The 19,816-nt window shown below is 42.6% G+C and overlaps 1 protein-coding gene across 6 annotated transcripts in view; it reads left to right on the top strand.

The window, feature by feature from the left end:
* The window catches only part of LOC129717837 (uncharacterized), a 159,017-nt gene that overhangs the window by 122,320 nt on the left and 16,881 nt on the right, over positions 1 to 19,816 (top strand). For all 6 annotated transcript variants that reach the window (XM_055668043.1, XM_055668041.1, XM_055668045.1 and 3 more), the window contains 5 exons: positions 395 to 553; positions 608 to 736; positions 794 to 1,091; positions 1,149 to 1,379; positions 1,440 to 1,531. In XM_055668043.1, coding sequence (XP_055524018.1) covers positions 395 to 553; positions 608 to 736; positions 794 to 1,091; positions 1,149 to 1,379; positions 1,440 to 1,531 — 909 coding nt within the window. The remainder of the gene's footprint in view (positions 1 to 394; positions 554 to 607; positions 737 to 793; positions 1,092 to 1,148; positions 1,380 to 1,439; positions 1,532 to 19,816) is intronic.

Genomic DNA, 19,816 nt, shown 5'->3' with positions numbered 1-19,816 from the left:
TTGCCTTTCGTTTCATCAAAATTACTTGGTTGGGGGCAAAACCAAGTGATTCTGACAAACAATCTCTAATTTCATCAATAGTTTGATCATTTGAAAGACCTTTCAAAACAGCCTTGAATGGTTTCTCGTTACCGCTAGGTGGATTAATTTTGGTTTTTATAAGGCACTCATCCTCATTCTGAGTCAGGTTTTTGACAAAATCACAACGGTTTCTGAGTTACAATGCTGTGATCAAACCTATGCCAAAATGCATACGCCCTTTTAGAAAATAACTTTTTAAGAAAATAGAAAAATTGAAGTGATCGTGCAAATTTATTTTAACAAATAATTAGTTTGAATGAGAAAGGCTAGGTCTCACCGCAAGGTGGATTAATTCGTGTTTTATTATTTTTAGTTACTTCCAGGCACGACAAGCCTAAACAATGGCTCTCAACATAGTTTGGACCAAACGACACCGACCGTGTCGGATCCATCGATTATTTTACAAACGGAACAGATATCGAAATCTTATCATGAAATGAATTCTCTAACTAGTAATGGCCAACGGCGCAGTGTAAGGCTTAGAAATTCAATTCCATTATTCTATAAAATCGTTTGCATCTTGCAGAATGCTGAGATACTCTTACGACACAGCGGAGGGCAGTATTCGGCCTTTGACATGGCTCAATATGTTTTTTGGACTGGAGATGAAGCTGGTGTGGCTCGTGCTGTAGAGGAATTGATTCAAAAAGGCCTGGTAAATCGCAAAATATTTTTTTAATGAAAGCAATAAATACATATCACTTCTGGCTAGATGACACGAGAAAATGCAATCAAATTTCTACGCGACATCCGCTTAGGCATCGATTACCTTCAGAATACGTATTCCAGTAGTTCTTTAAAATCGGATTCTCACTTGCATAGTGAGCGCGACAGCAGTACAGCTATGACCGCCGCTACTGAAGCTCCAACTACAACCATTGCAACCCATACAGAGGGTGTAGTCGACTACAGCTTATTGGAGCAACCAGCTACTCTCTCGCCAGAAATAGCTAAAGTTATTGAGCGGTTGCCGAGTTTGCTTAAACTTAATGGTTTGAATGAAGAAGCAGGTAATATTCGGTTAACATGTTTCCAATTCCGATGTTTAACAAATAATCGTTCAACAGAAGCTACACAAGATTACGACGATGTGGTTGGGCGACTTCGATTAGCAGATTTCCTTTATGCAGAATATTCACTTGAAGAGGTTATCTATCAACTCTCCAAGGTAATGTTTACCCAATCACTGACTCGTGGTTCCGAACCTGCTCAAAATGCGCTAGAAAAATTAACTGCATTCCTGGAATCGGAAGGTAGTCACGGGCGTATATCACCATCTCTTCAAAAGAAGATTTTAGGTTATTGTTTTAATTTTCAGAGCATGAATAAAATAACAAACATTTAATATCTATCTTCAGATGTACTTCTGGCTGCTCTTGCTGACACACTAGCTGACAACCCAGAGCTCATGAAAGCAGTGAGGGCAGCATTGGGCAATCATATGGAAAAGGTAAAAAAAAACTCTTTTGATGTACTGCCATAATCTCGCAGACCGATTTGTGTTTTTTACGATTAAACGATAAAACACACTAAATTGGACCTATAGGTGCCGAAATTCGATCAAAAGTGTAAAAAATAGCGACATTATTTCACGAATACGAAATGACGTAACCGCCATTTCTACTCAACGTGACGTAAATCCAACACAACTATGTTTGAGATACGTTTATTACAGTCAACGACTCGTGAACTAATCAAGCAAATGAAACCAATTTTTGACATGTAGATGTTTTTGGAAGCAGGAAATATTTCTATGGTGGTACGGCCCCTCTCCCTTCTCTGCACGAGAAAGGGTTCCATACAAATGAACCACATATTTGAAACAATTTTCCGGAAAACAGCTTAAAATGATCGAAATGATGCACGGGAGTCAAGAACCGACCCCAAAGATTATTTTGAATTCTAAGATGGCAACTTCTCCCAAAATTATCGATTACCTTGAATATTTCCGTAATCGGGATGATGCACAAAAGCCTACAATCGACCCCAGAGAAGATCGTGTCAATCTCAGACCATGGATTCAGCTTAGCGGTGATGAAATCGGAGTAGTTGACAAGTGCGTGCATCTAGGCTTACTGGTGAATAAGCGACGTACACAAATTACGTAACGCATGAGGGGGGAGGGGGGTTGAGTCTGCGTTACTTATTGTTACGTAGGGGGGAGCGGGGGTAGTAGAGACAGTTACGTAACTGTAATGTTTGCTCGAAATTGAAAATTTTGGAGGGGGGTCAGACTGTTCAGCGTTACGTAATTTTAGGGGGGAGTCATATCGAACGTTACCTATCGTTACATAGGGGGGGGAGGAGGTCTGAAATCTAGATTTTTAGCGTTACGTAATTTGTGTACGACACCTTACCGAGAACCATGATGAGTAGAACATGGTGTACCGGTTCGACCAAAAAGTAGGCGCAGGATGAGGGAGCGTTTTTTCACTTTGCAGGGTTGGAGACGGAGCATCACTATGCAACAGTGAATAACTTTTTCGTGTTTCTTGATATATCCTCACTAAATAAGCAATTGAATACCGCAAATTAAGGTGTTTTAAGTCGAAAATTATTTCTTAAATTATTGAATATTGGTAGCAAGGTATATATTGCCATATTTATAATTTAAATGCATCCACATGATATATTATGAGATGCGATAATTTTTATGCCCCAGTTGTTTATAAACAAACCTACTCGCTGGCATTTATTTTTCAATATGGCCGATTCAGCTTTTGACATATCGTTACACCATGTCTTTATACATCATGCCGAGAACGACATTAGCAGAGAAATTTTCCGAGGTCTTATGGCAGGAAAGACGCCGCGGCACGAAGTTGACTATCTACAGAACTTTTATCATACTGTAGTCCTCTAAGGCCACGTACCTTGGTCCATGCTCGTGGTCAACTAAAGCGCACTCGTGATTTTTTACGGAAGAAGTGTAGATTGAAGATAGCAGTGGCCACGAATGCTATTATATTCCAAAATAAATTCATTACCGAAAACGTATTCTCGGATCGCGACTCTTTGACTGTTTATGAAAAAAAAAATCGCCGAGCGACTTGTCGCATACTACGATGGATGTACATCAATCGGTTGTAGAAACAGCGAAATTAAAATCGCTGTTTCTACAACAAAATGACGTGGTAACATAACTTCAGTTAATAACACTTTTTCCACAAATCAAAAATTCGGCAATGTTTTGTGATTATTTTAATGCATTATGTACAGATCAGATTGTTGAAATTCGTCCTAATAACAGGGCATTGTTCAAGCCGTTATCATTTGAAGGTTATGAACAAACTTCAAGATGATACATGTCGAGTATGTAGCATGGAAAAAGAAGACCCGGAACATTTGTTATGCCGATGTCTCGCAATTTTTATCGAAAGATATAAGTTCCTCGAGGGGGGTCTACTGGAACCCTCTGAAATCTGGAGAACAAATCCCAGTGCGGTTGTGCGCTTTATACGAAGTATAATACCGGACTGGACTAATGCTATTGGCCAGACTGTAACGACCACTTCCAATAGTGATACGTTATCCTGACTTAGCAAGATTAAAAAAGGGGGAATATGTCACAAAATATCAAAAAATTGATCGCAGTGACGAAAATACCCAACACGAACAAATACGTCAGTCTGGGAGATTACGGTAGTGCGAAAGTAAAAAAAAAGTAAAAATAGAACCGGTAAAGTACTAGAATAAATCTCAAACGGTAATAACTGTACAACATGATCATTGATTACAATAATCAATATATCGTTGGATAGACAAAATGTTGGACAATTTAGTGATAGGTTAGTTAAAATTTGAAAAAAGGGTTGAAATCGAATTTCTGTGAACAACTTTTGTCTCAATTTTAAGTGTTTTAACTCATAAGTCGCTTTCGAAAAGCTCAAACATTAATAGCAAGGTATATAGTATTGCCGGGGGAGCTGCGAAGCCGCAAGGTTACAGAGTCCGCTTTGTCAATCGGATGGTCGTGGGTTCGAATCTTAGTAGAACCAGGCCATCCGATGTCAAAAAAGGACTCAAGCATGGGTTTATTCTCGGGCTCCCCACCAGTTACCCTTCCTTTACGCTGTAATCTACAATACCTTTGCGTGACTTCCTTCTAACAAAAAATAAGTCCCTCTTATCAATAAAACTGGCCAGAAGGACGCACGACGTAACTTCTCCAGGGAATTATATTTGGTGATATTTGGCAAGACGAACGAGTATCGGTATAGTAGAACAGTAAGCGTGTATGGAAGAGTATCACATTACACACAAGCACTGATGAACAATAATAATATAAGCATGCCACTTCTCAAGTCCATACAGGAAAAAAAAATGTAGCATTGCCAGATTCACAATTTAAATTCATGTAGGGTATCGAACGTCTTCGTCAGTGGGTTTCTTCGGCAGGTTTTCTGCAGCAATCTTATGCAAAAACCTGCCGAAGAAAACCACAGACGAAGACGTTCGATACCCTAAATAATATATTGAACGATGCGAAAATTAGCGTACCGTAACATCATGTCTATATACATCATTTCCAGAGAAAACAAAGAATCCAATCCACCCAAAGAGCAATGAATAGAAGAGAATGCGAGGCCTTGTCCGTAATGAAGGCCATTCCTTGTAGATCGACAGGTTCTCGTTTGTGGTGAATTCAACCCTGTGGCCGCATGAGGGCTATTTGCTATGATGATTCCAGTGGTTGCTTAATTTCCTGCTTAATAAGAAAAAGATAGCGATTGTTGCTTTTATCAGACTTATGACCGACAGAGATATGGATGTATGTGCGGTTATATTGGTTTTTTGATTTAAAGTCTTTAAATGATGCCTGTTAATGCCAATGCTTTACGGTTTATCCTCAGAAGTGAACATGCAAAAGTCACATTTTCGCGTGACGAAACAACGTTTTGACATGACTTTCAGCCACATTTTCATCTATAGCTTTAAAACAAAACAAAAAACCATCAATTTATTTTACATATTCGGAAAGGGTGTTAAAACACCTATGAAAAAGCTTTTCTCATTTGATTTTAGGTTTGCAACCAATTCTTAGATGTGATAGTAGAGTGTAACGTTTTAATTTGTCCGGCTTCCAGGCCGGACCCAGGAGTGTCATCAAAATGATTGTTGCTCAACGAAATGTTGCCAACTGAATGGGTCGCGTTAGGCAACCAGTTTATTACTCAGGTCGGCGCTATAACGTTACATTAAATATCTTAAATACCAATATCGTTCACTTACGTGAAATTATGAAGACAAATTGAAAATGACAGAAGCATTAGTCACCTTTTCGACCGATAGGTGCGCCACTTCTGATTTTGTTCTACACGACATGTGAAAAAGAGTAACTTTTGACAATAATATTACCCTAATGGGTACACTGAAAAAAATGCAAATATTATTGTGAAGTGGACTCGGCCGAATATTTTATAATAATAAAGTTCGCCTATGTTTAAGGGCGATCCATGGATGGTGTTCTACGGTTTGTACGTTTGTCGACCTCCGACAACATTTTGAGTTGTAAAATGGCGACTTCCGGTGACTGGAAAACTGCCGAAAATGACCAAATACCACCTAATATGGGTGTTTATTAACCAGAATGACGCTCAGAGGCCAGAAATTGTCTCCAAATGCCATTTTTAAATCCAAGATGGCGACTTTCGGTTCCTGAAAAACAGCGGCAAATGACCAAATATGGGTATTTCCGCGATTGTTATGATGCACTGAAGCCACAATTCGACCTCAGACAACATTTTGAATTGTAAGATGGTGAATTTCAGTGACTGGGAAACAGCCGAAAATGACCAAATACCACCTAATATGGATGTTTCTTTAACCAAAATGACGCTCAGACAACATTTTGAGTTGTGAAATGGCGACTTTTGGTGACTGGAAACCCAAAAACAACCAAATATGGGTGTTTCTTTAACCAGAATGATGCTCAGAGGCCAGAAATCGTCTCTAAATGCCATTTTGAAATCCAATATTGTTTTTATTATATATTATTATTGTTTTTATTTCGTTGATTTTAGGACCACCCTAATTTTCATTCGCACATAAATAGAGGACTATGTATAAGAAACAACTTTTTACAAAAACTATGGCTTTAAACCGCCCAAAAACCAAAATCGCAACGAAAAGCTTATGTCCGCCTAAATTGCCTTACTGTACCACTGTGCAATGGGTTTAGTTACCTTTTTCACTACGAGAGGGGGTGTTTCCTGTCTGTCTTCACGAAAATACATGGGAAATTCGGGAGTGGACTATATTGTTATTTTAAGATATTTGTAAAATTGCTACACACTTTTAAATCCAAACTTTGGTTATTTTCTTGAGCAATTTGACCCTTGACTTTTCATAGTCTATCCTCTACACGGAAAACGAAAAGTACCTATTTTCATGTCGGTTTAATTACACGGGGTCGTTCCGTGCAGGAAGCCAATTTTGAGTAGTTGCAGATTAATTTGATAGAAGGTATATAGCACTAAGAGTAACAATACACCAAAAGTACCCGACGTTTAGTTCAATTTTTAAACTATGCTTTGTGTAGAATTCAGGTATATTCATTCGATTGAATTAATATTAGTTGAAAAAAGCGGTTTATTGAAAAATAATATAAAATAATAAAATCTATCTCAAAAGTTACTCAAGTACTTTCCAATTTGGTGTAGGGGTACTGGGGGTAAGCCTGGCCCCCTAAGGAAAATGATTCTTTAGTAGAACTTGATGGCAAATATTGTTATATTTTTTTCGCAGAATCATTGCCCAGATTGTTTTCTCCAAGATATGAAGGTTTTCAGTACTTTCAAATTGTTATTTTACAAGGAATAGTGAAGTTTTGAAACTAAGATAAAAACTACGTTTAGCAATCAGTGCGGGTGAAACCGGCACCCCTTGGGGGTGCCTATCATGTGGCACTTTAAATCATATCATTAACTAGTTTCATTGAAGCCAGGATCACATTGACCACACCGGAGTATATTTCAAATACCACCGGGAAAGCCGTCAGTTTTGTGACTTGATTCAGTACATTTGGCATCTCTAATAACCCTTGGAATCATTCATAAATTACAGAAGAGCTTGACTGCCGGTACCCGCATAACTGTCCCATACTGATTTTGGTCACTTTTGAGTTATCACCGGGAATCGACTTAATTGTTATCACATTTTCTGGAAAAAAATTAAAATTGATACTTTTGTATGGAAAAACATGGAAAAAATGCCAAGTTATTGTTGTCCCATATTGAAAGTACCCGCATTACAGTCCCACTGCATAGTGGTACGAACTGCAAACATATAATTTTGCTCCAGATAAGTGTATATCGGATTATTTTAGGCATATAGAAGCATGTCATTTAATTAACTAGACTAATGTTGTTTTTCTGTAGTACAATCTACGTTGCAAATGATAATGCCGGTTGCTGGTTGAATTTATATGTGATGAGACAAAATATGCGAGTACTTTTGAAATGTACCCGCATATTTTGTCCCATTTTGTCTTTTTTCAAGTTATATAACGTAAAACCAATTTCATCCATTGTTTTTTGTTCTCAACGATGAACTTGTGGTGCCATGAAACTGTTATGGTCATTGGTTCTGGATGTAATTGCTGGAAATCCGAAAATTCACGGATAATATTCAATCGCCGTTTTCTCAATATGTTGTTTTTCATTATGGGACAGTTATCCGGGTACCGGCAGTTGAGTGCATGGTTCTAAGTCGATTAATTAATTTATTTATCAGCGATACATCGGTAATAGATGAGAAATATGTGTCAGTAACATCCAACTAGCCTCAGACCATGTCGGGCTTACCCCACTCACTGGGTGACGGTGTTACCCCGACAGCACCCATTTTGTTAAAAAGAGTTTTTCTACAAATTTATCGCTTCAATTCACCTCAGATCGAATTCCTGTGATTGCTAACAATACAGGCAATAAATTGTAGAGCAACTAAAAATTATTTTAGTCTTTTCAAATGAATAAAAGCTTAAGTTCCACTCACGAAAAATTACATCCGTTTACGCTTCAGCTGCAGTAATATACGCTTTGTTTATTATTTTGACGTTTGACGTTTCACGGTGGCTTCGATGTGTCTTAAAATATCTAAAATATTAAATACCAACACTTCACATATTCCAAAACACAGTTAATTAGCGTTTTCTAGTAAAATCCTAGGGGTGACGGTCTTACCCTCAGTGCCGGGCTTACCCCCAGTACCCCTAACTGGCTGTTTCCCCTTCAAGCGCCTCTGTTTCTAGCTCTAATCTCACAATGCATTGTTGATCTTCTTTTAAATTGACGTCTATTATTCAAAAACAGAAGCACAGAAGCACGTTATTCACTTGAAATCACCAATCTTCTAACCAGTTTGATTTTTCATCCAATACTGGGTTCAAACTACTCAATGTTGAATTTTTGTCAAAACACCATCATTGAGTAAAAGCATGTTTTAAATCAATCAAGTTGAAATGACTCAGCGTTCGCATTGCAGGTCTGTCAACACGTAGGTTGTATGAGGTTTACATCATTTAATGTAGTTTTTACTCCATGGATTGACAACCTACTTTTGATGGCGCTGTAATGATGTTGCGGATTTAATTGGGCATGTAACTATCAATTAACATTCATAATCAACTGACAGTGGTTACCGATTGCAGAAGAAGTAAAAATATACTTTTCGAAAATATCAGACTCGGTACAACTATAAACTAATGATATATTATGTGATTTATAATTTCATCATAAACACTGCATGCCTCTTTTAAATAGTTTCAAGGAAACGACCATAACTCCACTAATAATTGATATTTTTTTAAACAAATGCCTTTATTGTGCTTTTAAAACAGACAGTGTGTGCAGCTGGAAAAGCGAAAAATAAGTGAACTGAAAACATGATACAGACTCGGAAAACTATATTGCATCCAGATGGTCGCAGTCTCGCAGATTTCGAACACAACGAGCGAATCGCTTCTCATAGCTGATGTAGTCATAAGTTTAGTCGCGGTCTGTAACACTTCATGATGTGTAAAAATCGAGATTAAACAACAATTGCATTATATTCATTTTGTTTCCATCACTGATTGCCACCAACAAAAATATTTTTTTTTTGCTGCACTTAGAATATTATTTCAAAATTTTGCTCAACCAAACACTTATAGGAGTATTTCACAACACTCCAGTTTTGCGTTTCTCCTTGAAAGGTATACTGCCGTTCTACGCATAGTTGTCCCATGTTACTTTTTGTCGATTTTCGTTTTTTATCACCAATGAGTCTATTTTCATGTAAATTTTTGAAAAACTTTTAAAAATAGCATTGTTTGTTCCGAAAGTCTTAAAAAACCAAATCTCCAAATCTGTTTGTCCCATCGATGATTTTCTACACATATTTGTCCCACTAGATGTTTCCTATTCTAATCGATCCCACTAACCACTAATTCCCATATTTACAACTTGGGAAGTGCTACAGAGCACTAAAAACTTCTTCTTACAAGGTTTGGCTACATAACGGGTGTCAAAAACTCGATACCGAAAATCACTTTGCTTTATTATTTAAATGCGGTACCTACATATCTTTGTTCGGAATACCTATACCTTGTTTGCTTGTTTGTAATCTGAATGCCTTTTCTCTTCGAGCATAAGAAAATAAACGCATGAGATTAATACTAATTGAAAGTTGTAAGAACTGTCTTTTGTGTGTAGCCAAAATGGTGGAAGCCTAACAACTTTCAAATATGGGCAATCTAAAAAAAATTTCCCTATGTAATTGTAAGTCGTCTGATACTTTTTCAAATAACTAAACTTTCATCTCGACTATCATCATTTGCGTATGAAGACAACACGTTATTCAGATTAGCGTATAAAGACAACACGTTATTCAGATTAGATTAGCGTGATCATTTTCGTAAAAAATTAAACAGCCTTGTATCCCCAAAATGAACTTTGAATTGAGAAACATCGAATGCACGAGGTGGGACTGATATGCGTAGAAATTATCTATAAAAAGGCAAATTTCTCGGCATTATTGTCCCAGTAGGTATTTTTATGGAAAAGAGTGTTGAATCGCAAAACATTCAACTAGATTTATTGATAACAGTCTATTGCAAGGTAAAACTGGTTAGAAACCCATAACAGTATTTTCACATTGGCGCAATGCGTAAAAGCATTGTAAAACTTTAACCTCGTTTTTCTCGTTTACATAACTTGGAACATGGAACAAATATGCGTAGAACGGCAGTATAGCAATCACTGAAAAAACCAAAGGTATAAAAGTACTCTAAAGGGTCGAATCTCGTATATCAATCGACTTTGATCGACGAGCTGAGCATTTCCTGTATGTGTGTGTGTGTGTGTGTGTGTGTGTGTGTGTGTGTGTGTGTGTGTGTGTGGGTGTGTGTATGTATGTGTGTGTATTTGATTTGATTTGATTTATTTAATTCATCCAACCTTTTGTGGTCTTAATAAATATAGGGATGGGAAAAAGCCCTTATGAGTTTAAACAACACGTCCATTCTCAAACGAGCCTAAAAAACCCATCATCATCTCAAACAAATTATTCACACATATAACACAATTGTTTCAACTATAAACAAAAAGAAAAAAAAACAAGTCATAGTTGGACACACTAAAAATTAAACATTTCAGGATGCCTGTTAACTTCTTCAGCCATAGACCTAATGGGCTCATTCATGCCATAGTTGGTTCGTTGGAAATTCAGACGAATCAGGTTGAATTGTCTGCTCGAGATGGGCGGTGAAGTTGTAGCTAAGCTAACAATGCCGGTGTGTCATAAGTTGATGTCAAAATTTTAAAAGCGGTGGTTGCTTTCAAGCACTTTTGTCGTTGTTCAAGGGTTTGCAGACCTATCAGAGCACAACGGTCATCGTACGGTGGAAGATTATCCGGATCTCTCCAAGGTAAATTCCGAAGCGCACGACGAACAAACAATTTCTGGATACGCCCGATACGATCAGTCCACACGTCGTAATGCGGGTCCCATATTACGCAGGCAGCTTCCAAAATCGGACGAACTAATGAACAATACAGTGAGCGCAGTGTACAAGGATCGTTGAAGCATTTCCCAATTTTGAAAATCATTCCTAATTGCTTGTTGGCCTTATTGATGATGGATGAATAATGCTGATTGAAGGTTAATTTTGTGTCCAACAAAACTCCCAAGTTTTTGACACAACCATCAGAGCGATCAAGAGTTTTCCCGTCAATAGTATACTGAAACAATATTGGTGATGTTATACGATAGAAGCTGATAACATTGCACTTTTCAATACTAAGCGTAAGTTTGTTCTTGCGACACCAAACGGCGAAAATATTTAGCAAGTTCTGCAGATTAATGCAATCATCAATCGATTTAATGATCATGTAAATTTTAAGATCATCAGCGTAAAGAAGTCGGCAGCCACGGGGCAACAGAAATGTGACGTCGTTGATAAACAAGGAGAATAGCAATGGTCCTAATGTGCTATCTTGCGGGACACCTAACTTATTGCAACACCATTGTGACTGCGATGCTCCAAGTTTTACCGCCATCCGTCTTTCACAAAGATACGTGCTAAACCATGCAACAAGTCGATCCGAAGCACCTAAACGTCTCAGTTTCTCCAACAAAATATGATGGTCGACACGATCAAATGCTGCCTTCAGGTCAGTGTACACCGCATCAATTCGAAGGCGTTGATCCAATGTACGCAGGCAATGTGACGAGAACTCCAGTAAATTAGTCGAACAGATCTGCCTAGAAAGAAGCCATGCTGGGAGGTGCTAATATAATTCTTCACCCGAAAGAAGAGGTAATTGTTCATGATGGATTCCAAAACCTTCGAGCATGCACACAGAGAGGTAATACCTCTGTAGTTTTTTACGTTTAGTTTGTCACCTTTTTTGAAGACAGAAAACATGTAAGAAGACTTCCAGATGCTAGGGAAAGTGGAGGATGTCAATGACAAATCGAACAAAAAGGCAAGAGGAGCTTTCAGCGATTCGCAGCAACTTTTCAACAAAACCACAGGAATTCCGTTTGGGCCAGGAGCGAAAGATTGCTTCATCTCTTAAATTATCAGTTCGACATCTTTTTCATCAAAAACGAAAACATCCGCATCGAATCTGTCGACTGGAACGTCCTCGAAAGCAGTTGCAATGTCTTCAGCACACGTGGTTTCGCTGCAGAACACACCACCAAAATGCTTTTCGAACAAAGAACATTTGCTACTATTCGTTGTTCCTTCTTCGTCATCCAAAAATACAGTCGCCGGAAGACCATCTTCCTTCCGTTGAGATTTTATGTAATTCCAAAAGCTCTTCAGATTTGTCCGGAGATTTTGTTCCACACGTTTGAGGTAGCGTTTGTACAACTTTTAGTTAAGTTTTCTATATAGACGACTGGCCAGAGTAAATCTCGAATGGGTAAGCTCACAACGACTGTTCCGATACGCTCGAAAAGTCCGTGAACAACGACGTTTCAGCCTCTTTAGTTCTGCATTACTCCAAGCTGGTGTCCGTCGTGGCTGCACTACTGGGACACAGTCTGCTACGATACGCGATACTATCTCGGTGAAATAGCCAACAGCATCATTTATACAATGAAAGCTTTCAAGCAGTCTCCAATCCACAGCTCTCAATCGTTCATCGATGGAGACATAGTCAGCTTTTTTAAAATCTCGTGCTGTAAGGTCATACTCGTCTACGAATGAGACGTCCGCAGTACGATGAAAAGAAAGAAGAATGGGTGGATGATATCTTTCATCAATCCTAAAAAGGGCCTCTCCACATGGACCGATATCACAGTCATTCATAGCTTGCTGATTAACGAAAACAAGATCCAGAATTCTCTCATCATTGTTCAGTATGTGATTGATTTGATGCATGTTTAGAAGTGACATTCCGTCCAACAGGTGCGCACTGCCTGAATTGATAGTAGATTGGAGAGCATCGGTGTACTTGTGGTTAGAACATGGATGTCTTTTCCACTTTAGGCCGGGACGATTGTAATCACCAAAAACCAACAAATCATCACGTGGAGAAATCGAGTTGACTTCTAATTCAACACACGCTATATGTCGATCCATGACATCGACCTCATTCCTGAGATTTGGGGGAAAGTAGAAGGCTCCAACGACAATAATCGAGCCACATGCCTTGATCTTCACCCAAATCTGCTCTAGGCTGTCATCCATAGCTAACGTAAGCACAGAAGACGTAAAACAATGCTTCACTGCAATTAGAACCCCACCATGTGTATGTGTGTGTGTGTATGTGGGTGTGTGTGTGTGTGTGTATGTGGGTGTGTGTGTATGTGGGTGTGTGTGTATGTGTGTGTGTGTGTATGTGTGTGTGTGTATGTATGTGTGTGTGTGTATGTGGGTGTGTGGGTGTGTGTGGGTGTTTGGGTGTGTGTGTATGTATGTGTGTGTGTGTGGGTGTGTGTGTGTATGTAACTATATATAAATATATATATATATATATATATATATATATATATATATATATATATATATATATATATATATATATTTTTTTTTTTTTTTTTTTTTTTTTTTTCAGGTGAAGGGGAAATTTGCATCCAAACCCCTGAGGTGACCAACCTCAGGGAGTGTGGGGTTGGTTTGAATCAGTGACCGGACCCACTAAAACCCCTTCAGTCTCCAGCCCATAATACTCCCCGGGACCACCGCTAGGTATTGCTTCGGGGAGCGGCTTTTGTGCTCTGTGCACCCTCTTGGTTCTTTAGGTCTTTTTGCTAACTTAGCTAACTAACCTGGAGACTGGCCGTTAGCTAACACTGGCGTGTCGGTGGTCAACCTGTCGCCTGTTTTGCAATTCTAAAACTATTTGAGAGGCGGCTGTACAAACCGCCCTCCAAATGTTTGGGTCTTTACACATCCTCCGAACTAGGTTGTCCGGAGTGGTGTCTGGCCCGCTCACTACCATCATGTCGCTCCGCGCATGCACAAAACGAGGGCACACGAAGAAGACATGCTCAGCAGTCTCTTCCGCATCCGCGCACTCGGGACACATGGGGGACCCCGCATGCCCGAATCTGTGTAGATACTGCCTAAAGCAACCATGGCCTGACAGAATCTGTGTCAGATGGAAGTTCACTTCTCCATGGCGCCTCCCGACCCATCCGGATACATCCGGAATAAGTCGATGCGTCCATCTACCCTTCGCGGAATTGGACCACTCCTGCTGCCATCTGATCATCGAGAATGATCTTCTGGTACCTCGTATGCCCCTTGTGTCACGTTGATCGAAGCATTCTACGTCCTCCTTAATGGCTATGCTGATAGGCAACATGCCGGACAGGACGCAGATTGCGTCGTATGACACAGTTCGATACGCGCTCGCAACCCTCAGGCACATGAGCCTGTAGGTACTTTCCAACTTACTCCGATGTTTACTAGTACCTAGTGCTTTGGACCACACTGGCCCGCCATATCTCAGTATGGACGAAGTCACGCTAGCTAGAAGTTTCCGCTTGCTGCCGTACACTGCTGAGCTATTGGACATCATGCGAGATAATGCTGCAGTAGCCATTGAAGCCCTCTTGCAGGCATATTCGACATGGCTCCCGAAGGCGAGCTTGTCATCGATCATCACCCCCAGCAGCTTCAGGGAACGCTTAGAGGCGATGGTGCAATTCCCGACACTGATCAACGCCTGTTGCTTCGACTTGCGGTTATTGACAACTGAAATCTCCGTCTTATGATGCGCCAGCTCCAGTTTTTTGGAGCGCATCCAGTCCTCGACGACGCTTATAGAGTGCGAAGCCGTCAACTCAACCTCCTCGATCGACTCGCCGTAGACCTCAAGTGTGATGTCGTCCGCAAATCCAACGATCACAACCCCTTGGGGGAGCTTTTGTTTCAGCACTTCATCGTACATGATATTCCACAGTACCGGGCCCAGGATGGAACCTTGTGGAACCCCTGCGGTAATTGGGACACATTTTTGACCCTCGTCTGTGCTGTAAACTAGCACACGATTCTGGAAATAATTTTCCAGAATTCTGTACAAAGACACCGGAATGTCTAGTTTCCGAAGCGAGTGGGCTATGGAATCCCAGCTAACACTATTGAACGCATTTTTGACGTCCAACGTGACGATTGCGCAATAGCGAATGCCCCATCTTTTACGCTGGAGTGCTACCTCTGCTGTTTTGGTGACGGACAGAATAGCATCCACCGTAGACTTGCCTTTTCGGAAGCCGAACTGGTTACTCGACAGACCGTTTGCACATTCGGTGTACCTAACCAGTCTATTGAGAATAACCTTCTCGAGCACCTTACCCGCCGTATCGAGCAGACATATCGGTCTGTATGCCGACGGGTCACCAGGTGGTTTACCTGTCTTCGGCAATAAGACCAGCTTCTGTCGCTTCCATCTGTCTGGGAATGTACAGTCATCCAGGCACTTCTGCATGACTTCCCGAAATAGTCTGGGGGCCTCTTTGATGGCCTTCTTCACAGCCAGATTCGGAATCCCATCCAATCCCGGTGCCTTGCTCACCTTCAGGGAGTTGGCGATCGCGATGAGTTCCTCATTCGTAACCGTTTCCGCCTCCTCTGCCTCGGCACGGCTAACGCCGTCACTCATATATTGGGTGTTCGGCAGGTTGGCCGACCACCTCTGGTCTGAGTTTGAGATACTGGAACGTCGGTGAAGTGACTCGCCAGCCGGAGGCCAAGGATTTGGCTCGTGGCGTGGAAAGAGTCCCTCTATGATCCGCTCAAGCATCGCTGGTGATTTTTCTGCGGGCGCCATCGCACCCTTAGTCTTGGCCATCACCATCCTATAGGCGTTACCCCACGGGTTAGTGTTGGCACTAGCGCACAGTCTTTCGAAGCACGCACGTTTACTAGCTTTTATTGCTCTCTTAAGCGCCGCTCTTGCGGAACTGAATTCCCCTCGACGATCTTCCCTTTCTTCGTCGGTTCGCGCACGTTGAATCCTTCTTCTCGCTTGAAGACACGCTCTGCGGAGGTCCGCTATCGCGTCGGTCCACCAGTAGACTGGTGGCCTTCCATGCCTAGGCTGGCGGTTCCTAGGCATAGTGGCGTCGCACGCCCGCGAAAGTATGGCAACAAGTTGATCAGCGCTCGGGTTACGAATTCTGCTTGCCTCGTGTTCTAGTCTAATTGCTTCCGCAAATACCTCTTCGTTGAAGTGTGATATCCTCCACCCGCGAGGAGCTGGAGTGTTAATTCTACTCGCCACATGCGGTCTCGTTTTACAGTCTACGCTATAACAGACCGCCAGATGGTCGCTATGAGTGTAGCCATCGTCTACCCTCCAGTTCGTGATCAATCCTGGACTACAGAATGTCACATCGATGATCGACTCCGCGCCGTTTCTACTGAAGGTGCTCTTCAAGCCGACGTTGGCCAGATCTATGTTGAGCTTCGCCAAAGCCTCCAACAAGATCCGGCCTCTCTGGTTTGTGCGTCGACTTCCCCACTCAGTTGCCCATGCGTTGAAGTCGCCCGCCACTACCAACGGTGATAGACCGATCAGCTCCCCGGTGGCTCGGTCGATCATCCTTGTGAACTGCTCGGTAGACCAACGAGGCGGAGCATAGCAGCTGCAGTAGTACACTCCGTTCACCTTGGCAACCGCGTATCCTTCGTTTGAAGTTGACACTATCTCTTGAACCGGGAACCTGCTCGTCGTCCATATTGCCGCCATACCGGACCCGTCCGAAATCCAGTTACCGTTTCCGGAAGGAATTCGGTAGGGGTCCGAGATTATGGCGATGTCCGACAACGACTCAGTGACTGCTTGGTATAGCAGTTGCTGAGCCGCGAAGCAGTGGTTCAAATTTAGCTGTGTCACTCTCACGCCCGTGGCTTGCTAGTCGGCTTACCGGCCGTGCACCTCGGGCCTCCCATTATGTGCTTTGCGTCACGCTTCCCGGCGCACGCCAAGCACTTCGGGGGCTCTCCGCAGTCTTTGCTTTTGTGGCCTGCAGCACCACACCGCCTGCATAGGGAGCTCCTGTCAGGCCCCTTGCAGCTAAAGGACTTGTGTCCTTGCTCGAAGCATCGAAAGCAGACCTCCGGCGGCTGGTAGATGCTGAGTGGGCACATTGACCAGCCCACTTTGAGCCTCGCTACCTTTAGCGCCTGGTTTGCGTCTACTGACGAAAGCCTGACAGTGGCGGTCTGGGTTCCTACTGGGCCTTTGCGCAGTCGAACTGCCTCCGGTGCCACAACCACTTCGCACTGCTCCTTGAGGGCATCCACGACTTCGCCTGCCTCGGTGACTTCGTCCAGGTATTTAAGTTGTAGGGTTACCTGCGACGTGAGTGCCCGAACCTGCACTCTATCTCCAAGCGCCTCTTGGGCCAATGCCCGATAGGCTGGGCCCTTGTTTCTGGCTTCTTTGCGGAGCTCAACGATCATTTCTCCCTTGCGGGATCGGCGGATGCTACGCACATCTGCCCCCAGATCTTTGAGCTTCGCATCGCCTCTCATTGCCTTAAGGACTTCCGAGTACTTTGACTCTTCTGTCTTAAGGATGAGTGCGTCGCCCTTATTTTTAACTTTCTTCGTCGCAGGATTTGTAACCGGATGCGGTTTTTTGGCCACCACTTTTTGGTTCCTACTCCTTCCCGGAACCGTTACCCACGGGTTACCGGGAGCCTTCTGCTCCTTGGCTGCCACCGTGGGCGTTGCTTGCGCCACTCCTACACCGGTCTGAGGGCTGTTTGCGATTAAACGCTTCTTGGTGCCCCCGGGGGCCGTCTCTCCCGGGGACTGTCGCGTTCGTTTGGCAGCTGGCCCTGCCGCGCAAACCGCCGCAAACGTGCTAGCGTCCGTTTGGACCGACTTCGTCGCCAGCTCGGTCACCTTCGTCTCCTCTTTCTCCACAGCCGCAGCTTTCATTTCGAGCTCGGCGTGCTCCTTTTTCGCAGCATCGACGGAGGACCGAAGCATGTAGAGGGCCTGCTTCAAGTACTTCGTTGTATTGCTGCGACTTTTCGCAAACTCGATTATAGCATCGAGCTGCTCAGACAGGGCCACTACCCTCGGTAGCGTGTCCCGCTGTCTTCCGACCGCCTTTAATAGCTGTGGACCAGCCACCGCGATGTCTTGCGTAGATCCGGTAGGCGTACTGCCTTTACCGTCTTCGCAGGCGACCTTCACTGCATCCGTCTCCACTTTTCTAGGCGGAGACCGCTGGATGCCACCTCGCGCAAATGGGTTTTCCAACCCATCTGCCCCCATCTCCAGAGTTTTGTTTTTCTGCATTCTTGTTTATTGGGTCCCCCTACCAGCCGCTATCCTTATCCATAATGGAGTAGTCGCCTAAATGGTCCCAAGGTAGTCTATGCCGGAGCAGTGAGGCCATGGCTAGGGGCGGCTGCCATAGCGCCTTATGGGCAACTATGACACCCCCGACCGGCGCAAGTCAGGAAAAGACATCTGATCCTACTCCTGCCTGGTTCCCACCAGGCAATGGACTCGGAACGTACTGGAAGGCCTGCCAGGTTTTACGGGACGGAGACCCCTGCACCGGTTGTAATCTCGCCGTTTCAAGCCTTTATCACACGACATTACTAAGGGAGCTCGGCGCAGGTGCCAGCCCAAAATCATGGTACGAAAACGAAATCCGACTCGTATCCTATAGTGATGCGACCAGTTGCCGTAATTGGGAACATTACTGGCATCAGTCCCAATGGGCGGTATAGTGCATTTGGGTGGTGGGAGCGGCACTACTCGCTCCGTCGGAGCTGCTTCCGGCCAGTGTGGCTTTTGCGAGAATTCAGCGGCCCAGTGCCTGAATCTCGCCACGACCTAGGCTAGCTCCCGCTGATGGTCCGGGACTGCTTGCTAGCAGTGAGCACTTCCGTGGCCTTCGGTGATCGCCAATTACCGACCCGTGGTGGCATACAGCTCTGCCACATATATATATATATATATTTATATATATATATATATATATATATATATATACATATATATATATATATATATATATATATATATATATATATATATATATATATATATATATATATATATATATATATATATATATATATATATATATATATATATATATATATATATATATATATATATATATATATATATATATATATATATATATATATATATATATATATATATATATATATATATATATATGGCAGAGCTGTATACCACCACGGGTCGGTTACCGAAGGCTACGTAAGTGCTCACTGCTAGCAAGCAGTCCCGGACCATCAGCGGGAGCTAGCCTAGGTCGTGGTGAGACTCAGGCATTGGGCCGCCGAATCCTCGCAAAAGCCAAATTGTCCAGAAGCAGCTCCGACGGAGCGAGTAGTGCCGCTCCCACCACCCAAATGCACTATATCGCCCATTGGAGCTGATGCCAGTGAAGTTCCCAATTTCGGATACTGGTCGCATCGCTATAGGATACGAGTCGGATTTCGTTTTCCTGCCACAATTTTGGCAGGTCTTACAGTACGTTCTGAGTCCATTGCATGGTGGGAATCAGGCAGGAGTAAAAACAAATGTTAAGTAGTGAGGCCTCTGTATCCCCTTCCAAACATCACGGACATACTCGACAAATTGGGACGATGCATTTACTTCACCACGCTAGACCTCGCATCTGGATTCCACCAGGTCGAAGTTGACGAAAATGACATTCCAAAGATAGCTTTCAGTGTCGAAAATGCACACAACGAATTTTAAGAATGCCGTTTGGACTCAAAAACGCGCCTTCAA

Source organism: Wyeomyia smithii, chromosome 1 (assembly GCF_029784165.1).
Source record: "Wyeomyia smithii strain HCP4-BCI-WySm-NY-G18 chromosome 1, ASM2978416v1, whole genome shotgun sequence".
NCBI lineage: Eukaryota > Metazoa > Arthropoda > Insecta > Diptera > Culicidae > Wyeomyia > Wyeomyia smithii.
Note: the sequence above shows the minus strand (reverse complement) of the source record. Positions and strands in the feature narration are given on the sequence as shown.